Source organism: Phyllobates terribilis, unplaced genomic scaffold (assembly GCF_046119375.1).
Source record: "Phyllobates terribilis strain yellow unplaced genomic scaffold, ASM4611937v1 Scaffold_1__5_contigs__length_1240528914, whole genome shotgun sequence".
NCBI lineage: Eukaryota > Metazoa > Chordata > Amphibia > Anura > Dendrobatidae > Phyllobates > Phyllobates terribilis.
In genome coordinates this window covers 956,818,663-956,840,895 of record NW_027362761.1, presented here as the reverse complement: position 1 = coordinate 956,840,895, position 22,233 = coordinate 956,818,663, and the positions used below count along the sequence as shown (strand labels likewise).

The 22,233-nt window shown below is 40.3% G+C and overlaps 1 protein-coding gene across 3 annotated transcripts in view; it reads left to right on the top strand.

Moving 5' to 3' along the window:
• The window catches only part of ZNF827 (zinc finger protein 827), a 260,321-nt gene extending 238,576 nt beyond the window's left edge, over nt 1–21,745 (top strand). Inside the window, exons 9-14 of one of the 3 annotated variants that reach the window (XM_073642498.1) lie at nt 2,089–2,226; nt 2,470–2,641; nt 6,347–6,513; nt 8,759–8,950; nt 10,152–10,329; nt 13,178–21,745. In XM_073642498.1, coding sequence (XP_073498599.1) covers nt 2,089–2,226; nt 2,470–2,641; nt 6,347–6,513; nt 8,759–8,950; nt 10,152–10,329; nt 13,178–13,985 — 1,655 coding nt within the window. In that variant the 3' untranslated portion in view covers nt 13,986–21,745. Of the gene's footprint in view, nt 1–2,088; nt 2,227–2,469; nt 2,642–6,346; nt 6,514–8,758; nt 8,951–10,151; nt 10,343–13,177 lie in introns of all 3 variants that reach the window. The other 2 variants (XM_073642499.1, XM_073642500.1) reach the window with 2 other exon arrangements.
• The last annotated feature ends 488 nt before the right edge of the window (nt 21,746–22,233 follow it).

Sequence of the window (22,233 nt, the reverse complement as noted above, 5' to 3'; positions counted from 1 at the left end):
AGAAAATAGAATAAAAACTATAAATAAAAAAAAAAAGAATTGTAAATTGCAAAATCTATGCACTTGCTCCCCCTTGATGGTCTACCTACTTCTGATGGTAAAATACTGTAATTGGTAGTGCTGCGTTTTTTTCCTCAATGATAATCCGCAGCGGAAATTTCCGCAGCATGTGCACAGCACATGCGGATTATCATTGGGGAACATGGCAGGCCTTCTACCATGCGTTTTTTAAGCGTTTCTGCAGCGTTTTTGCCGCTGCGGAAACGCTTAAAAAACGCATCGTGGGCACACAGCCTAAGAGCTTGTATCAACATTCCCACAAGTAGTCATTTTTCACAATTTTGAAAGACTTGTCCATGTTTGACAACATCAGAAAATTGACATCATGTATCAAGATTCATGTGGGAATGTTGAAACAAGCTCTTACCATCAGAATCCAAGGTAGACCAACAAGGGGGAGCAAGTGCATAGATTTTACCATTTATAGTACATGAACAATTTTCTTTAAAAAGAAATAAAAACCAGAAACCAATTCAAACTCTTTTTTTTTTCATTTATAGTTTTTAATCTATTTTCTGTACATGACTATGGGGGAAGCGGAAACAAAAGGGTGAACACCGCTTAGGCTGTGTTCCAACTATGAGTTTTGGTGAGTTTCTGATTATTCTACAAATGACCTAAGACTAACATCCTCCATAATCCAAATCTCGCACCTCCGTCTCCAAGACTTCTCTCATGCTGCACCAGTTCTCTGGAATGCACTTCATCAGACAATCTGACTGATTCTTAGCCCCCACGTCTTCACGTGCGCTTTAAAAACCCATCTCTTTTAAACAAGCCTATCACCTCAACTCAATAAACAAACTTTCCCCTGGTCCCTCCTTCTAAATATTATTCAGAATCTGCTCCCTTATATTCATCTGTCTCCACACCCTCCATGCACACGATAACTGCATTTGATACTTCATAATTGCGCTTAAACACACTGGCTGATGACCGGATCATGCTGCTCTATATGAAAATCCCTATTTATTATTATTGCTGGACCTGACATAACAAGCACTTTTCATCTATTGTGTCCCCCTATGCCCTTGTAGATTGTAAGCTTGTGAGCGGGACCTTCACTAATGTAACTGTTCAACTGTCTTACCTTGTATTGAATTTTTTGTCTGTACATGTCACCACTTAATTGTAAAGTGCTGCGGAATATGTTAGCGCAATATAAATAAAAAATATTATTATCTTAAGATTACATGTCATCAGGAACCTTTTCATCCAGTAGGCTTCCATTCACAATGCTAGTGTGAACAAATCTGCAGCAGCTTATAAGGACAGAACAGGGGTGATTTGCTTTACATGACCCTTTATTACAATACACTGCCTTGCCTCTTGTTGCTTGGTTGCATTAATGAAGCTGCTAATCAGAGCTGTCTGATACTGTGATGTGAGCAGATGTTGGAACCTACTTTCTCGCTGATCTGGGCAGTCAGCGTTTGAGGATTTTATGGTATCAATGCTGATGTCAGTGTGAGCAAACAATGGCAATTCAGGAGCTGTTCTACACTTCTTGCTGTGTCTTTGATGTTATCCTGTAAGCTGTTTGCACATATAAAAATGCTCAGTGTATTCTCTGGCCAAGAACATCTGTTTTTGAACCAGAAACCATTTCTTTTGATGCCTATCCAGGTGGTATGTCTCTCAGACATTAGAACTGTGCATGTGCCGGCCAGATCCCATGGATCGTCTTATGAATTATGTGTCCTTTGACAGTTGGGCCCCAATAAAAACATAGCACTTGGCATCCATTCTCATAGCAAAGTCTTGAAACTGTTATGATCATAAAGTGATTTTCTTCTGCAGAATATTTTAAGAAGGCTAAACCTTCCCTGATGATGAGCACTAGCCCTTGTATATCGTTGTTCTGGCTTTACACTATGTGTAATATTTCTCCTTGTTCTACCTAATACATCCAGTAAATTCTTATTTAGGTTGTGTATTTTGTTTTTTTCTTTTACTATAAAGATGGAATTACAAGCTGGCTAAGTCTTCACCTACATAAATCCCTTGGTATTTTCTCCATCGTTGCAGATTCAGAGACACTTGGACTAGATGCAGGCAGTGGGTTAACGGCCTGGAAGCTGAATGAACAGCTCTTTCCATGCGATGTTTGTGGAAAAGTATTTGGTAGACAGCAGACTTTATCTCGACATCTGTTATTGCACACAGGTACAGCTTTCATTACTGTGAAATATTAAAAGTTTGCCCTGAAGCCCACCTCTTTATCGACATGGTGAACGCCTGGGAACGGCCCACTTGTATCATCTCAAGTTTGTTCTTCATCTTGTGCTGCCAGTTTGGTATTTCATGGGCGACATTAGGTCAGATTTCTCTAACCCTTGCGATGGGCAGACATTTCCTCTTGTATAATGTAGCCTATGTGACGGATGTAATATTACTGTTTTTGTACAGAAGAGAGAAAGTACAAGTGCCATTTGTGCCCTTATGCTGCAAAGTGCCGGGCTAACCTGAACCAGCACCTAACTGTCCACGCGGTAAAGTTGGTAAGCACTGATACTGAAGATATTGTCAGTGCCGTCATTTCTGATACCAGCGAGAAAAAGAAGAACCCATATTACTATAGGTGAGAGGCACTCATGTACTTGTGTTTTTTTATTCACTATTGCATTGAAGATGTTTTCAATCATTTTAATAGGATTTTTTTTTCAGGTTAATGGCTTTCACACCTTTTACGAGAAATTCAGTCAATTATTTCATTTTATCTGAAAAGGCCAATTATGGCATTACGAATCTCAAATATTAAATTGATAAAAGCAATGTCTGTTTAAAATCAGATCTGTCCTCAGACTGTGATTAAAGGGGACAGGCCGGCTCTCCTATTAGCCAAAATGGCTCAAAAATACATTGTGCAGTTTAGCACAAAGTAGCGATCAAAATATACACTGGACATTTATTGTTCCCCATTAAATATTTCCTCTACAACTATTCCAGTTTTCTGGGATCAAAAAGGTGGAAGGGGCATTTGCGCAATAACTTGCACCAAATTGGCACACATTGTAGCTGAAATTACAGTACAGACCAAAAGTTTGGACACACCTTCTCATTTAAAGATTTTTCTGTATTTTCATGAGTATGAAAATTGTACATTCACACTGAAGGCATCAAAACTATGAATTAACACATGTGGAATTATATACTTAACAAAAAAGTGTGAAACAACTGAAAATATGTCTTATATTCTAGGTTCTTCAAAGTAGCCACCTTTTGCTTTGATGACTGCTTTGCACACTCTTGGCATTCTCTTGATGAGCTTCAAGAGGTAGTCATCGGAAATGGTTTCACTTCACAGGTGTGCCCTGTCAGGTTTAATAAGTGGGATTTCTTGCCTTATAAATGGGGTTGGGACCATCAGTTGTGTTGTGCAGAAGTCTGGTGGATACACAGCTGATAGTCCTACTGAATAGACTGTTAGAATTTGTATTATGGCAAGAAAAAAGCAGCTAAGTAAAGAAAAACGAGTGGCCATCATTACTTTAAGAAATGAAGGTCAGTCAGTGCGAAAAATTGGGAAAACTTTGAAAGTGTCCCCAAGTGCAGTTGCAAAAACCATCAAGCGCTACAAAGAAACTGGCTCACATGAGGACCGCCCCAGGAAAGGAAGACCAAGAGTCACCTCTGCTTCTGAGGATAAGTTTATCTGAGTCACCAGCCTCAGAAATCGCAGGTTAACAGCTGCTCAGATTAGAGACCAGGTCAATGCCACACAGAGTTCTAGCAGCAGACACATCTCTTCAACAACTGCTAAGAGGAGACTTTGTGCAGCAGGCCTTCATGGTAAAATACCTGCTAGGAAACCACTGCTAAGGACAGGCAACAAGCAGAAGAGACTTGTTTGGGCTGAAGAACACAAGGAATGGACATTAGACCAGTGGAAATCTGTGCTTTGGTCTGATGAGTCCATATTTGAGATCTGTGGTTCCAACCACCGTGTCTTTGTGCGACGCAGAAAAGGTGAACGGATGGACTCTACATGCCTGGTTCCCACCGTGAAGCATGGAGGAGGAGGTGTGATGGTGTGGGGGTGCTTTGCTGGTGACACTGTTGGGGATTTATTCAAAATTGAAGGCATACTGAACCAGCATGGCTACCACAGAATCTTGCAGCGGCATGCTATTCCATCCGGTTTGCGTTTAGTTGGACCATCATTTATTTTTCAACAGCACAATGACCCCAAACACACCTCCAGGCTGTTTAAGGGCTATTTGACCGAGAAGGAGAGTGATGCGGTGCTACGCCATATCACCTGGCCTCCTCAGTCACCAGACCTGAACCCAATCGAGATGGTTTGGGGTGAGCTGGACCGCAGAGTGAAGGCAAAAGGGCCAACAAGTGCTAAGCATCTCTGGGAACTCTTTCAAGATTGTTGGAAGACCATTTCCAGTGACTACCTCTTGAAGCTCATCAAGAGAATGCCAAGAGTGTGCAAAGCAGTCATCAAAGCAAAAGGTGGCTACTTTGAAGAACCTAGAATATAAGACATATTTTCAGTTGTTTCACACTTTTTTGTCAAGTATATAATTCCACATGTGTTAATTCATAGTTTTGATGCCTTCAGTGTGAATGTACAATTTTCATAGTCATGAAAATACAGAAAAATCTTTAAATGAGGTGTGTCCAAACTTTTGGTCTGTACTGTATGTCAGATTGGAGCAGGCATTTCTAGCACAGAAAACCCATATTTATTATGAGGAGCGCACCTCTTAGACATATGGAATTTAGGGGATTGTGAGGCCCAATGGGGACAGTGATGATAATGTCTATATGGAATTAATGGCGCTATATAAGTGAGTAAAATAAATAATTAAATCACATGACCAATGCCAATCGTCCTGCTCAGAAAGCTGCTTTCTTTGCCGCTGGATAACACCACATAAACTGTATTTCTTAGATTATCAAAAAAAATCTAAATATCCAGCTTGTTCATAAAAAATTCCTAGCTTATAAATAATATTTATTCAAGTACATGGATTTACTTTCTTTAGTGAAATGTATAATTGTCCTGTATGAATGTATATAGTCAAACAGAAAGAAACAATCAGTTCACCTCAGAACAGAGGAATCCCCGCTGCACGGATAACACCATTGCTATGACAGGGGAAAAAATATGCAAAAAATCCAGCAAGGGGTCCATTGAGAGGACCTATGTCAGTAACGTGTCTGTGATGATTTCTAATTCTTGGATTTTAATGGATTGACAATAAAAGCTGGATTTTAAGGACCCCTTGCTGGATATTTTGCACATTTTTTCCTATATATCTATATAGTGTCAATCTATTCCACAGCATCCAGACACTACGCATTTTATAGCCTTTATACAGCACTGTTCACACTTGTGTCGAAGGCTCAGACGAAGGTCAGACATCTTTGCAGAAAAAAAATCGCAGCAATGTTGCTTTATTTAATTCTGTAAAATGACAACCAGCCAAAAAGCAAATGGACCCTACTGGGTTCCATCTGACGTTATTTGTTTCCTCGATGGGACTGCCTAGTTTCCTGCAGGACTTGGGTTTCTTCTGTTCCTCTAACAGAACCGAAATGCCAATCTCTGTGCACAAGTGTGATCCCAGCCTTATTTGAGACTTCCTGGAAGTCTCATTCCCTTTACCCTGTGTCCATGGTTAAAAATAGGCCGTGAACCTGTCAGTTTGCGCTGTCACACAATGAACTGAGTTCTTGTACAGTGAATGTCCTGTTCACTAAATAACAGCCGGTGGCAGCATTGTGTGCATATTCCAGCACTGACTGGGACATGAAGTTCCTGGAAGCTTGTGAACTAGTGCAGAGTAACCTGGGAAGCGGTCCAGATTGTTAGAATTGGTTTCTGAGGTGCCGTGTGCTCTCTACTTAGCAACAAACCAGCCTTTACAACTGGATTTGGCAGGGTTACATTGCTCCTCTGTTGCCCAGAGGAATCCGCTAGGTGATGTGCAGCATCTGGAACATGTAGTTCCCAATTAACATCATCATTATACTCCACAGTGTAATGTCATGACACATACCCGGCAATATATATATATATGGTTGGAAGGGGGGCACGTCTTCAAAGATTTTTTGTTTGTTTCATCAGTACTCACAGGATTAAAAAATAACAGTATTAATCTTTCATGTCATAACATCCAAGAATCCTTAGGAGCATTTCATAGTTTTTATGGAAATCCTCTCTTCTGGCTTTGTGACATTGCTATTGCATGGTGACAGAATTTGCAGAAGGGCATATAATGCAGTTTATCCACAGATAATGACACTTTTTGTTCTTCATCCCGAATAGCTGTCATGTTTGTGGCTTTGAAACCGAGCTGAATGTCCAGTTTGTAAGCCACATGTCTCTTCATGTAGACAAGGAACAATGGATGTATTCAATTTGCTGCAGTACTTGTGACTTTGTCACCATGGAAGAAGCTGATATGAGAACTCACATCAGCAGCAAGCACTCAGGTAAGGAAAGGAGGCCTTAAGAGACAGACATAATGGACGATAGGGGAGGGCACTTTATTAGCAATGCAGTGGTTAGCACTTCAGCCTTGCAGCGCTGGGGTCCTGGGTTCAAATCCCACCAAGGACAACATCTGCAAGGAGTTTGTATGTTCTCCCCGTGTTTGTGTGGGTTTCCTCCAGGTTCTCCGGCTTCCTCCCACACTCCAAAGACATACTGATAGGGAATGTAGATTATGAGCCCCCAATGGGGACAGTGATGATAATGTCTGTAAAGCACTTTGGAATTAGTGACGCTGTATAAATGAGTAAAATATTAGTGGATTGAAATCCAAACGAATAAAAATTGACAGAAAGATGAGAAAACTTTATGAATAAACTTACCTGAAAGTTGTAAAGCAATAACATCAGGAATATCTGTACCTCACAATATGTTACAAAAATAAAGTAAAATTCAAAAGTAATAGAAGCAGGGATACCAAATAATATGGACTCAAATAGTAATGGACCAACCGAAAGGTAATAGAAACAAAGAAAGAAAAAACAACGGTCACAACAGACAAGTTGCACATTGCTCTTTGGCATTACCTATTGTCCTCTCGCACATTGCTCTTTGGCATTACCTATTGTCCTCTTGCACATTGCTCTTTGGCATTACCTATTGTCCTCTCGCACATTGCTCTTTGGCATTACCTATTGTCCTCTTGCACATTGCTCTTTGGCATTATCTATTGTTCTCTTGCACATTTCACTTTGGCATTACCTATTGTCCTCTCGCACATTGCTCTTTGGCATTACCTATTGTTCTCTTGCACATTTCATTTTGACATTACCTATTGTCCTCTCATACATTGCACTTGGGAAATTACCTATTGTCCTCTCGCACATTGAACTTGGGAAATGACCTATTGTCCTCTCGCACATTGCACTTTGGTATTAACTATTGTTCTCTCACACATTGCTCTTTGGCATTACCTGTTCTCTTGCACATTGTACTTTGGTATTAACTATTTTTCTGTCGCACATTGCACTTTGGCATTACCTATTGTCCTCTCCCACATTGCACTTTGGCATTACCTATTGTCCTCTCTCACTGTTTTTGATGCCACTTGCACTGTGGGATCAACTTTCTATATGTTTTTAATATGTTTATCAATACTTAATAAAATATTATTTGGTCTAATTTTTTTTATCCATTACTTTGGATATATTACCTGAAAGCTAGCATTACATCATTGTAGTCTTTCATTTATTAGGGAAAAACCAAAGACAAGCAAAATACCGAAATAACTGGAAGTAAATGGATAAATCGCACAGTGCAAAAATAATAATAAATAATAAAGGGTATTTAGTTAACATAATTTTGATCAAAATAATGTAAAAGCCATCCCACCACGTCACGGTAACCCTTATGGGACAGTCCTAACTCTAATATTAAAACCTTACCATTTGTCAAGTGACATACATATGGATAAGGGCAGAGAGACTGAACCCCTAGTAGAAGCATGGACCTGAGAGGCAGAATGAACCTTTCAGCTCAGACAAAGGGCAGCCACACCCTTATATGTACTAAAGCACACTAAACTACAAAGAAAAAACCTGGGAGTCTGAACTGAAACGTAAATTGATGTGCATGCAAAATGTAAATGCATGTTCACATAAGGCCATTTATTAGGGTTAGGAAATGAGCACGGATTAAGTTACAGATGTATGCTAATACATGATATAATGCCTTTAAGTTTTAAGTTATAATTTGGTCACTTGTAATATTATAGTATTTATTAGAAAAATGTACACAAATAATTTATTTTCTACAATGTCTTCAAGGTTTAGACATTTTATAAAATACCTAGGCATTCTATACAATTCAGATAATGTCTGACTGCCCAACAAGAGCTAACCATTTGGCTGTATAGGGGCACACCATGTTGACAAAGGGAATGGTAAGACATTGGCATCAATTTCATGGAGAAATAAAAGGGGGATGGCATAATGGAAAATGTCAAGAAAAGGTTCTCCAGCATTATTGATGCATAAGAAATACAAGTATTTGCTAAGACAGACATGTCAGGAATTTTGACAGTCCCTGGTAAGCCATAATAACACCTTCACAGAGCAAACTGTTGCATCTGGGCCAGTATGGAAATCATCATGTGCACCCAGTCCATGTGTGACATGGAGCCCTGCGTCTAGAAAAATTATCTGAAGTCAGTGTACCATTTAAAAGGGTGTTTATTTTTTTCTCTAGGAGATGAAAGAAAGACCCCTAGTGAATCCGTAAGCCCTTCTTCTTCTTCATTGTCAGCACTTAGTGATTCAGCCAACAGTAAAGAAGACTCGGACACCCCACTAAGAAACCCGACTTCAAACAGCTTGTTGGTGATTTCTGTAGGACACCGCTCCCAGCCTTTTGTTAGCAGTGAAGAGAAATCTGACAAAGGTAACTGTGGCTCACACAAAGTGCTACAATGTCCTCTCCTGTCGACCTATAAGCGCATCATTGTGTGCAGTGACAATGTAATTCCCATTTTACCTAAGTGCATATAAACTGTATAAGAAGCTCTGCAGTGAGCACGTAACTACCATATATGTTGTGGAATGAGTCGAAGAACGGCAAAATTGATAGAAAAGGGATATTAATCAATGCCTAAAATAAGGAATTGTGAGCAATATAACATTTACAATAACGGAATATCGGTAACACTGTAACAACAGATCTCCTACTTGTATGTACAATAAATGGTAAGATGGTGATCTGGCATTGCTTTGCTAAAATGAGATCTCTGTTGGTTAAAGGGGTTTTCTGGGACCTTTATGGCCTATCCATAAGATAGGCTGTAATTATTAGATCAGTAGTGGCCTGACATTTGGTGCCCACACTGATGTGGAGCCACAGCGCTCTGGCGACTGCTGCCTTCCCTTCATTGTTTCCGAAGCATAGCAACATACATTTTGCAGTGATTATGCCTGATATTGCAATTCAGTCTCATGAAACCTGAGCGACAACCAAGGGGTGAGCATTCCCTTCAATCAGTTGATTGTGGGGTGCCATAGGGTGGAACTGATATTCATGACCTATTCTATGGATAAGCCATCAATATCAAAGTCCTGGAGGACCTCTGTTAATTTTTTTTTTTTTATTATTTGTTTCATTTTATTGCTACTTTCTGCATCGCAAATATATGTTTTGCACGTCAATTTATAAAGGGATTTTCCCGAATTAAATGTTTCTTTTCCATAGCATCCACTATCTAAACAAATAACAAAATGAGCCTTACTTACCCCTGACACTTCAGCACTACCTGTCCACTGCCACCTTCAGTCTTCCATTACTTGGTTGCAGCAGTAGCGTCATGACTACAGTATGTGACCACTGCAGCCAGTTACTTGGCTCATGATTGGTGAGCCCAGTGGTTGGCGGCAGCGGTCACATGTTGTAGTTGTGAGGTCACCGCTGCAGCCAGATAATAAAGAACGTGATGCTGTGCTACAGGTAAAGTGAGTAAATAAAGCTATTTTTTTTATTTTTAGATAGAAAACAAAAGTAAATCTGAAAACCCCTGCAGTTTATTACCTTTCTAGAATTTCTAATGATATTAGGATATCAAAGTTTTAAGCTAATGGATCTTTTATAATGGCAGGTTTTGAATGTGTGTTCTGCAATTTTGTCTGCAAAACAAAACCAATGTTTGAACGACACCTGCAGATTCATCTGATCACTCGAATGTACGAGTGTGACGTGTGCCATAAGTTCATGAAGACACCTGAACAGCTGTTAGAACACAAGAAATGCCACACAGTCCCTACCGGTGGGCTCAAGTAAGGAAAGCAAGTACAAAAACTTTTCCTGTGTTAAGCATATGAAACATCCTGTTGTATTTAATATGATTATTTTTGTATATGTATGCAAGACATTCTCGTAAGATTGCTTACATAGCTAGGAATACACAGTCATAATATGCCCTTATTCCCAAACAATTATCATTGATAGCATTTAAAGGGGTAGTCCCACGAACAAAGTACAATTTAATCCAATAGATCTTGTAATAATAATAAGTTCCACAATTAGATGTGTGGGGAAAAAAAATTCCTCTGCTCAGATCTTAAAAATGTGTCCCTGCTATGTACTCTGTAATGGCTGTGTCTGTGCAAAGCTGCTCCAGTTCATGGTCAGCAGATACCATAGCATAGGGAAGAGTAGGAAGCATAAGTCACTTATGATAAGTGAGTATACAGACGAAACAGCAAGCACTCATAGCTGATGCTTTCTGAGTTAACACATTTCCCTGCCTGCTTTATCACAGGAGCAAGTATTTCTGCCACATCACCAGGGCTGTGAGCTCATCTTAAATCAAGATAGTGAGATATAAGCTCAGCGGCTGCTGAAGCACCAACATCACTGACTTGAGTTATGATGAGCTCAGAGGGCTGGAGATGCATCATACTCTCACTCCTATGTTACCTGAAGCAGGGAAATGTGTAACCTCAGAAAGCAGCAGCTGCGAGCCCCTACTATTTCATGTATACTCACTTATCATAAATGCTGTGGTATGTGCCGACCATGAGCTGGGAGAGCTGTACATGGTTGGACGTCACCATTATACAGTACATAGTAGGGGCATATTTTCGAGTTTATCTCAGCACATGAACTTTTTTTTTTTTAGCATCTCCAGTTGTGGAACTTACAATTATTCCAAGATCTATTGATTAAAATGGGACAACCCCTTTTAAGTTTATATTTTATTTGTTATAAATGGAAACTTCCTATTCTGTTATGACTAACCTTATTAATACCATTTGCATCACTTTGTGAACGGTCCTGAAAGGGTTATAGTGAAGGTATAATGTCTACAAAGCTGAATAGATCACAGGTTCTCAATTAGCATTAAATATATAGAGCTAAACAGCCGATGTGGTGATAAGAGCTTACTAAAGGTGGATTTATTATTCAGGAGAAACTGTATAAGTCCATCTTTTCTCTGTATAAAATGTACACTTAGAAAAAGTTGGTTTAAAGTGAAAATGTCATTACAGAATTCCCTCTTTAATGAATTCCAGGACTGCCCTTATTCCATCTAGCATTATGAGTGGAAGGCTGAAAATAATTTTATATCCCACTGTGTGCCATTGTGTTGCAGTCATCTGGGCGGGCACAGCACGGAGCAGTCACAGATGTGCACAGTGTCTACCCTGTAGTCATGCCCACTGTTACTTAATTGACATCCTGATCAGCACAGTCAATTCTTTTAAAAAGCAATACCACGCCCTGTACTCGCCTGGCGTTAGTTAGACTGGGGATTCTGTGATGACAGGTTCCCTTTAATGCAGTAATATATCCATTTTTGTTGTGTGTTGTCATATATGAAACAAAGTGTTTCAATGTATCATTGTCCATGTAGTCCGTACAACTATACAGCGTAACCAAAATAAGTATGTTATTATATTATATTATCTTGAATCTGTAATGCGATCCTGTAGGAAGGCAGCTTAATCTAGAATGGGAGACACTGAGCTTGTACGTACGTACATTTCAAATTTTTTAGTATTTTTATATAAAAAGCTGTATAAATGCGGCAGGACTCACAGAGAAAGCTCAAGAGTCCGGATTCTCACCACCCCTACACTGCTCCTAGACAGCACAGTACTCAATTTTGTGTGGACCAGGGAGACCGGACTCACGTGCATTTCCTAAATCAGTAATTATATAGCTTTTCATACTAAAATACTGATTAATATGAAAGAAAATTGAAAACTTTATATCACCAAGCTCAACTTCTTCAATATTCTCTGCTGACCTCAATTAGATAACAGTAGATCTGAAAGAGCTATAAATGCCAAGTACTTAAAGGGGATGTCCCTCTTCAGAAAAGTTATAAGCTCTGTTACTAGTAAGAAAAAAAAAAACAGACTGTGCTTTATTTACCCTGCCCTGGTCCAACTCTGAGTCTGCACTACTGTTTTAGTGTCTGTTATTGGCTGCAGCGCCGATATCATGCCAACACCGATGCAGCCAATAATTGAGCATAGCTCCTTTGTGAATGTACATGGCACGAACCGCTGAGATCACTGATTGGCTGTCCACATAAAGTCAATGCTGTAGACCATAACAGACACTGGGAGCAGCGGTGGTGACTCTGCTTACATTAATGTCTCAGACATGATGAGGCTGATGTAATTACCTTGAAAATCCATGTCTGAATGTTTCATAATACTTAATGAAAGTTTTCCCATCTCATATTAAAAAATTTGCATTAATATCAGATGCTACAACTTAAAAAAAAGATTACACAGACATTCTGACAAATTTCATAGTAAGTACATCCACCTCATCAGGTCCATCAGGTGCAGTTTATATTGTAAAACATGGTGACTTATCCTTTCAGGGTTGACTTGCAGCCTTCCCTGAAATCAGAGGCTGCTTTTTGACAGTCTGGAGTGCATGCACAGACTAGAAACTGCCAGAAACAGACTGCTGCAGTAAGTTCCGTAAAATGTTTCACAGTATTATTAGAGTGCTCAAGCTGCCAAATCGTAGTAAGCTTTTGGAAATGTGTTCATATGAAAGCATAGATGCCTTTAGTCCGTGTCAATATGTTCTCGCTTATGTGTGGTCTTCATGCATGAGGTGATAAAACTAACTGTCTATATGGTTTGCATGGCTTTCTAGGTGCCCATTCTGCATTTACTCCACAAACCGCCCTGCAGCCATGGAATGTCACTTGAAAACGCACTACAAGATGGAGTACAAGTGTCGGATCTGCAAGACGGTCAAGGCAAATCAGCTAGAGCTGGAAGTGCACATCCGCGAGCATCGGCTCGGGAATCATTACAAGTGTGACCAGTGTGGCTACCTCTCAAAGACGGCCAATAAGCTGATTGAGCATGTGCGTGTCCACACAGGAGAGCGTCCCTTTCACTGTGACCAGTGCAGCTATAGCTGCAAGCGCAAAGACAATCTCAATTTGCACAAGAAGCTCAAGCACTCTCCCCGCCAGACCTTCAGCTGCGAGGAGTGCCTGTTTAAGACCACCCACCCTTTTGTCTTCAGCCGTCATGTTAAGAAGCACCAGAATGGTGAGTTCCTGGAAGAAGAGAAGAAATTCCAGACCGCAGTCCAAAAAGAGGCTACCCTAGGGCTCTCCATCAATGACACTAGGAGCCTCTTGTCACCTCTCTCTGTCATGTCTGCCTCACAGGCTCTCCAAACAGTGGCTATGTCTGCTGCTCAAAGCAGTGGCATGGAGACACATTTAGCACTTAAAGCCTTTGCAGTAAACGGTAACTTATCATGCTTAGATAGGTACCAGAACTCAGAATTTGCTCATCTCATTCCCTTAACAATGCTCTTTCCTAAGAACCATTATGATGTCACATTCCATCCTCCCAGACCTCAAACGGCACCCCCTGGTGTCACCACACCGAAGCACTCCTTCCTTGCTTACCTTGGACTGACAGAAAGGGCACAAACTGTTTAAGAATGGCCCTTATTTTGTCTCTAAAATCCGGCAGGTAAACATTGCTGCAAATCATACATTTGATTGGTATGAAGATTAGTTATTGGGCTCTGTGTGTATACTTACTGCATTTACATAAAGCTGCTTAATTAAGTATTCAGAGAGAAAACCTACTGCATACGTCTACATATCGAGGGGCTGGCGCCCATATGCCGCTGCTGTTGGTGACGGCTTCTGCACTTATTAAATGATAGTTTCATGTTTCAGTTGTATAACCAGTAAGTATGTGCCACATTTAATATAAGTACTATGGGGAGAAATGTGTTCCACGCATAATAAGAAAAATCTATGGAGAGAAATGTACTACCCATAATAGAAGTACTGTGAGGAGAAAAGTACCACCTGTAATAGAAGTAGTATGGGGAGAAAAGTACCACCCGTAATAGAAGTACTGTGAAGAGAAAAGTGCCACTCGTATTAGAAGTACTGTGAGCAGAAAAGTACCACATGTAATAGAAGTACTGTGGGGAGAAAAGTACCACCCGTAATAGAAGTACTGTGGGGAGAAAAGTGCCACTCGTATTAGAAGTACTGTGAGCAGAAAAGTACCACCCGTAATAGAAGTACTGTGGGGAGAAAAGTACCACCCGTAATAGAAGTACTGTGGGGAGAAGAGTACCACCCGTAATAGAAGTACTGTGGGGAGAAGAGTATCACCCGTAATAGAAGTACTGTGGGGAGAAGAGTATCACCCGTAATAGAAGTACTGTGGGGAGAAGAGTATCACCCTTAATAGAAGTACTGTGGGGAGAAGAGTATCACCCGTAATAGAAGTACTGTGGGGAGAAGAGTATCACCCTTAATAGAAGTACTGTGGGGAGAAGAGTATCACCCTTAATAGAAGTACTGTGGGGAGAAGAGTATCACCCTTAATAGAAGTACTGTGGGGAGAAGAGTATCACCCTTAATAGAAGTACTGTGGGGAGAAGAGTATCACCCGCAATAGAAGTACTGTGGGGAGAAGAGTACCACCCGTAATAGAAGTACTGTGGGGAGAAGAGTACCACCCGTAATAGAAGTACTGTGGGGAGAAGAGTACCACCCGTAATAGAAGTACTGTGGGGAGAAGAGTACCACCCGTAATAGAAGTACTGTGGGGAGAAGAGTACCACCCGTAATATAATGGGCTTCAGGGATCCCATTATAAAACACCTTCACTTAACCATGTTACAGTTTTCCTGCAGACGGTGTTATTGCAAATGTATCTTTTAGGGTAAAGGAAACCCTTAGGAAATGCAGCTGGAATCTTCACCAGAAAGTAACATTCTCTTTCATTTTTCCTGCACTGTATAGGCACCAGAGGCTGACATTTTGAAACTTGCTTACGAATTGAAAAATCCTATAATTTGCAGGGTGAGTTGCAGAAGAATGATATCTGATCTGCTGCAGATATTCAGAATAATAGGTCATATTAATTGTTCTTAGATGGCTAGAGATGCAAGAACATACACTAGTGTGTATATATATATATATATTTACTTTTTGCAGTTTTGCCTTTGATTTGCAGTCCATCCTGTTCAGTTATTCAGATTACCAACACACCTCACATATGTCCGTTAAAGCAAGACTGGTGGTTGTAGGTACACTACCGTTCAAAAGTTTGGGGTCACCCAGACAATTTTGTGTTTTCCATGAAAACTCATACTTTTATTTATCAAATGAGTTGCAAAATGAATATAAAATATAGTCCAGACATTGACAAGGTTAGAAATAATGATTTTTATTTGAAAGAATATTCTCCTTCAAACTTTGCTTTCGTCAAAGAATGCTCCCTTTGCAGCAATTACAGCATTGCAGACCTTTGGCGTTCTAGCTGTTAATTTGATGAGGTAATCTTGAGAAATCCCCCCCCCATGCTTCCTGAAGCCCCTCCCACAAGTTGGATTAGCTTGATGGGCTCTTTTTGCGCACCATACGGTCAAGCTGCTCCCACAACAGCTCAATGGGGTTGAGATCTGGTGACTGCGCTGGCCACTCCATTACAGATAGAATACCAGCTGCCTGCTTCTTACCTAAATAGTTCATGCATAATTTGGAGATGTGCTTTGGGTCATTGTCCTGTTGTAGGATGAAATTGGCTCCAATCATGCGCTGTCCACAGGGTATGGCATGGCTTTGCAAAATGGAGTGATAGCCTTCCTTATTCAAATCCCATTTACCTTGTACAAATCTCCCACTTTACCAGCACCAAAGCAACCCCAGACCATCACATTACCTCCACCATGCTTGACAGATGGCGTCAGGCACTCTTCCAGCATCTTTTCAGTTGTTCTGCGTCTCACAAATGTTCTTCTATGCGATCCAAACACATCAAACTTTGATTCGTCTGTCCATAAAACTTTTTTCCAATCTTCCTCTGTCCAATGTCTGTGTTCTTTTGCCCATATTAATCTTTTCTTTTTATTTGCCAGTCTCAGATATGGCTTTTTCTTTGCCCTGAAGGCCAGCTTCCCGGAGTCGCCTCTTCACTGTAGACGTTGACACTGGCGTTTTGCGTGTACTATTTAATTAAGCTGCCAGTTGAGGAGCTGTGAGGCATCGATTTCTCAAACTAGAGAGTCTAATGTACTTGTCTTGTTGCTCAGTTGTGCAGCGGGGCCTCCCACTTCTCTCTCTACTCTGGTTAGAGCCTGTTTGTGCTCTCCTCTGAAGGGAGTAGTACACACCGTTGTAGGAAATCTTCAGTTTCTTGGCAATTTCTCGCATGGAATAGCCTTCATTTCTAAGAACAAGAATAGACTGTCGAGTTTCACATGAAAGTTCTCTTTTTCTGGCCATTTTGAGCGTTTCATAGAACAAACAAATGTAATGCTCCAGATTATCAATTAGCTCCAAGAAAGGTCAATTTTATAGCTTCTCAAATCAGCCAAACCATTTTCAGCTGGGCTAACATACTTGTGCAAGGGCTTTCTAGGGTTTTCTAAACATCCATTAGCCTTCTTACAGAGTTAGCAAAAACACTGTGCGATTAAAACACTAGAGTGGGGGTTGTTGGAAATGGGCCTCTATACACCTATGTAGATATTGCAATAAAAACGTTTGCAGCTAGAATAGTCATTTACCACATTAACAATGTATAGAGTGTATTTCTGATTCATGTAATGTTCGCTTCATTGAAAAAAAATGTGCTTTTCTTTAAAAAAAATGACATTTTTAAATGACCCCAAACTTTTGAACGGTAGAGTAGGTAACCCTTTGCTGCTCTGCCATATAATTTGGCCTGAATAAATGACCACTGTTAGCTTTGTTGTGAACATGCAGTGAATACAGACAGACAATGTCGGATGTTGAACTGGCAGCTGTGTACATGAACGCGCACTGCTTTTGCATGCCGTTTTTTTACTCCACTTGCTTTAACATCTTCCTGCTGGAAAACAGGTCAAGGGCCCATTAAACTAGTCTGAATATGCTGTATTTCTGCTGCCATTGTCTTTAGAGGCTTGTGTGGAAGTTCACTTAGCAACTGGTTACAATGGCGTCAGGACAAAGGATACAGCTTAATCACGGTTTCCATGGTCGTCTGCAATGTATAATGATTTATCTCACTAGAATGACACACAAGGGTTAGGGGAGTATGCAGTGGGTACCTTTTTGTACTGAATATATATATATATATATATATATATATCCTGTAGAAATTAAAGTCATTCTATCCAGTAAGGATTATGAAGGGTGGCAGAGACAAGCTGGGTGATGCATCCAGGATAAAAGGCAGTTTTGCACAGTACTTTGCCTTCCGCTAGTTCATGTATCTAATTTTCTAAACCATAATATACCTTTGATTGTTTAAAATGTCAGTCAGAAGCAAAATAATCTCACACGTTAGAGGCAGAAAACAAGATTTTCTTGGTATGTATTCCAGATGATTCCAATATGTGGATCAAAGCTTGTGTCTTGTCAGACAGATATTTACCTATGATGATGTGATGGTACATATTTAATGAGAAGTGATGATATATACAGCAAACAAGCTCCTAAACCCACAGAAGAATTTATATTTATTGACCATGTGGTTTTTCTATGCAGTGGAAGCCATCAGATGTGGTTTTATTAAAACTGGTGCACAAGAAAAAGTAACTGGTGGGAATCTAGCTTTCATTTTGCTGACTGACAGTTTTAATAAATCCACCAGATAGTAATTTGGTAATTCACTAACCCTGATTTTTGCCTATTTTCTCCATTTTCACATGTCTTTTGTATTATTAATTTCTCAAAATTGTTCAATATACAAAAGTATTCCCATCCACTAAAACCCTACTCTTCCCATTTAGTACAGGGATGGATTGAATCTAGTAGGATCTCCATAAGGTGAACTATTGAAAGGGAGACATTGCCAGCTGCTTAGCCCAAGCTTAAATGGGTTCTCCAAGAATGTATTAAAATGGCCCCTGTCACATAATTCAAATGGCAGATCATCCTAGTGATGTATCAGGATTGGTCTGCAGTCTGGAGAAAGACAGCTCCCAAGACCTATGTCTCAACTGACAGAGGAGCTGTATCTAAAGAACACTTATATTTATGAACCAAGGAGAAAGGCTGTGACCTGAAAAGAAATCTTCTCCTTGCCTGACTGAGCACAAATGACTTTATCTCCAGTCTCTGTCCTCCATGTGCAGTCAGTCAGCAGAGAAGATGATGTATTTCTTCTCATGTCCCAGCTCTTCTCCAGCAACTCATTAGTATGTGTGCTTAAGTTACGATGCAGCTCCACGGTCAGTTGAGACAGAGGTTTCGGGAGCTGTGTTTCTGCAGACTGTAGTCCATCCTCATAGAATCATAGAATCATAGAATGGTAGAGTTGGAGGGGACCTCCTGGGTCATCTGGTCCAACCCCCTGCTCAAAGCAGGATTCACTAAATCATCTCAGACAGATGTCTGTCCAGCCTCTGTTTGAAGACGTCCATTGAAGGGGAACTCACCACCTCTCGTGGCAGCCTGTTCCACTCATTAATCACCCTAACTGTCAAAAAGTTTTTTCTAATATCTAATCTGTGTCTCCTCCCATTTAGTTTCATCCCATTGCTTCTAGTCTTTCCTTGTGCAAATGAGAATAAAGATGATCCTTCTACAATGTGACAGCCCTTGACATATTTGTAGACAGCTATTAAGTCCCCTCTCAGTCTTCTTTTTTGCAAGCTAAACATTCCCAAATCCTGCAACCGTTCCTCATAGGACATGGTTTGCAGACCAGTCACCATTCTGGTCGCTCTTCTCTGAACTTGCTCCAGTTTGTCTATGTCTTTTTTAAAATGTGGTGCCCAAAACTGTACACAGTATTCCAGATGAGGTCTGACCAAAGAGGAGTAAAGACCGATAATGACTTCACGTGATCTAGACTGTATGCTTCTGTTAATACATCCCAGAATTGTATTTTATATTTGCCTTTTTTGCTGCTGCATCACACTGTTGACTCATGTTCAGTCTATGATCTATTAGTATACCTAAGTCTTTTTCACATGTACTGTTGCTTAGCTCTATTCCTCCCATTCTGTATATGCTTTTTTCATTTTTATTGCCCAGATGTAGTACTTTGCATTTTTCCCTGTTAAAAACCATTCTGTTGGTTGCTGCCCACTGCTCCAGTTTATTTAGGTCTTTTTGAATCCTCTCTCTCTCTTCTCTAGTATTAGCTATCCCTCCTAGCTTTGTGTCATCAGCAAATTTAATCAGTTTACACTCAATTCCTTCATCTAAATCATTGATAAATATGTTGAACAATACAGGTCCCAGGACGGAGCCCTGTGGTACCCCACTTGAGACATTCATCCAGCTGGATGTGAAGCCATTTACAACCACCCTTTGAGTCCGATCACTAAGCCAGTTATGAATCCACCTAACAGTTGCCTGGTCCATTGCATCCTGACACATGACTGGGATGGGCTGTTGATTTTTGTGATGGGGTCCATTTTATTACATTCTTGGAGAACCCCTTTAAAGGGAATCTGTCACCACGTTTTTGCCACCTAATCTGCAAGCAGCATTATATAGAGACAGAGACTCTTATTCTAGATATGTATCCCTTACTGGGCTGCTTGGTGTAATTTTGCTAAAATCACTGTTTTTATCAGCATGAAATTATAACTAGAGCACTTATAAACCTGCTGCCATGTAGTCCTGCATATTCTTGAGCTCTGAATAACCCTGCACCCACCATTGATTGGCAGCTTTCTGCACAATCTACCCAGAAATCTGTCAATCAGTGGTGTGGGCGGGGTTATGCAGAGCTCAGCATTCTGAGAACTGCTAGATCTGCAGCAGATGAAATAGGGATTTTATAAAAAAAAAAAAAAATACATCAAGCAGCCCAGTAAGTGACACATTGCTAAAGTCTCTGCCCCTACATCATGCTGCTCTCAGATGGTGCCAGATTCCCTTTAGTGGCAGGTCCAACAATCGTCATTCCATCAGTCAAGGGATGATAAGAGCATGTGCTTGAAGTGGGAGAAGTACATTGCATGATGCCGTATTCATAAGGTGGTGATTATTTTTATATTCAGGTCCATGGCACATGCATTTCGCAGCAGGGTTTCTCAAGCTGGCAAAGTCAATTACTTTTGAGGCCATCAGTATTTCTAAATAGGTAACCCCTTGCAATTCTTCTTCTGCTACAATTATTGTCAATCATAGATTGTTTCACAGATGCTAAACTGCTCATTACTTTGACGATAAATGTCAGTAACTGGCTATTAAACAACTTTTAGCTCTCTTAAAATTAATTCTTGCAAACATCTATCTTGATACAGTCTCCCAATAGTAAATGTGACATTTTATCTTTCAGCTCTTTTCCACTCAGATAGCAGTCATATGGATTGTAAAATAACATATATGTTTTGTTTTTATTTAAAATTATGAAAAACGACTTCATATACTACTCCAAATTGTGTCTTTGGGAGCTGTGTGGATTTCATATGGAAAATGTCCTGAATACACAGCTAATGATAGTGTATGGACGTGTGGTCACTGCCATTTATCTGCATGGTAGTATATCTTTATTCTAAAGTAAGGCCCGCTAAGCTAAGGGCATACATTCAATGCAAAACTGAAGCCACCCAATACCATTACATGGTGCTTGATGGGTGCTGTAATGTATTTTTCAGTTGTGTACAGGAGGTCCATAGGTATAAAGATGTTAGTACAATGCCCATAGAATATTAGTTTTCTTCCGCGAGTATAGATAATTTTGCACTGTTAATTCACAAAAAATAGTGTTCTCTGTAGGACAGGTTTTTGAGCCATCATGACTTGACTTGGATGAAAAATGGAGCATCCCGTTCCAAATCAGGTGGCGTTACTTCAGTTAGACTGAACTAAATGGACTTGTGTCTTACTTCTACCCCGCTATGTTACGGCTTCCTTTCTTGTGGCCGGAGATATGCACTATGCTTCACTGACTAAGGACCCATTCATTATCCAGCTGAACTTGCAAGCATAAGAATGCTCTTGTAAATTTGCCATTAATCGGTCAATGAACAAGAAAAACAATAATTTGCCACCTAGTTTCGTAATTTGTGCTGGCCTAAAAATCACTGTTGTCCATAGCACATCATCCCATGTAAAGCAGGACATGTGCCGCCGACAATATGCAAACTGTATGACGCCCAAACGACCAAGTTAATGTTCAGTCCCCATATAGTTTGAATCTGTCTGTGTAAGCCAGGGTTCCCCAACTCCAGTCCTCAAGGCCCACCAACAGGTCATGTTTTCAGGATTTCCTTAGCATTGCACAGGTGATGGAATTATTGCCTGTGCAGGTGATGGAATTATCACCTGTGTAATACTAAGGAAATCCTGAAAACATGACCTGTTGGTGGGCCTTGAGGACTGGAGTTGGGGAACCCTGGTGTAAGCGGACCTTACACAAGCATTGAGTGTTATGTTGTTGATTGCATCCATTATGAAGAGATATATGCTCATGTAAACCCCAGATTTACCCCACCTATACTCCTGTATTCTAGAGGCTTGCTACACCTAACTACAATACAGAAACAGCTGCTCTTATCATTGGACGTCTCCACCCTCGCGATATGAGATGAAGTGGTGATCACATGGCTGAGATTCTCCTACACGTCTTGTCCGTAATCCTGTAGCCGGGCATCACAGACCAGCCTGCCTGTGTCATATGATGGCTGATTTTATGCGATCTGTACTGCTGAGTGCCCCTTTATTTTCCAGTGATATTACACCTGGTGTCCAGTATGTCCTTGTTCTG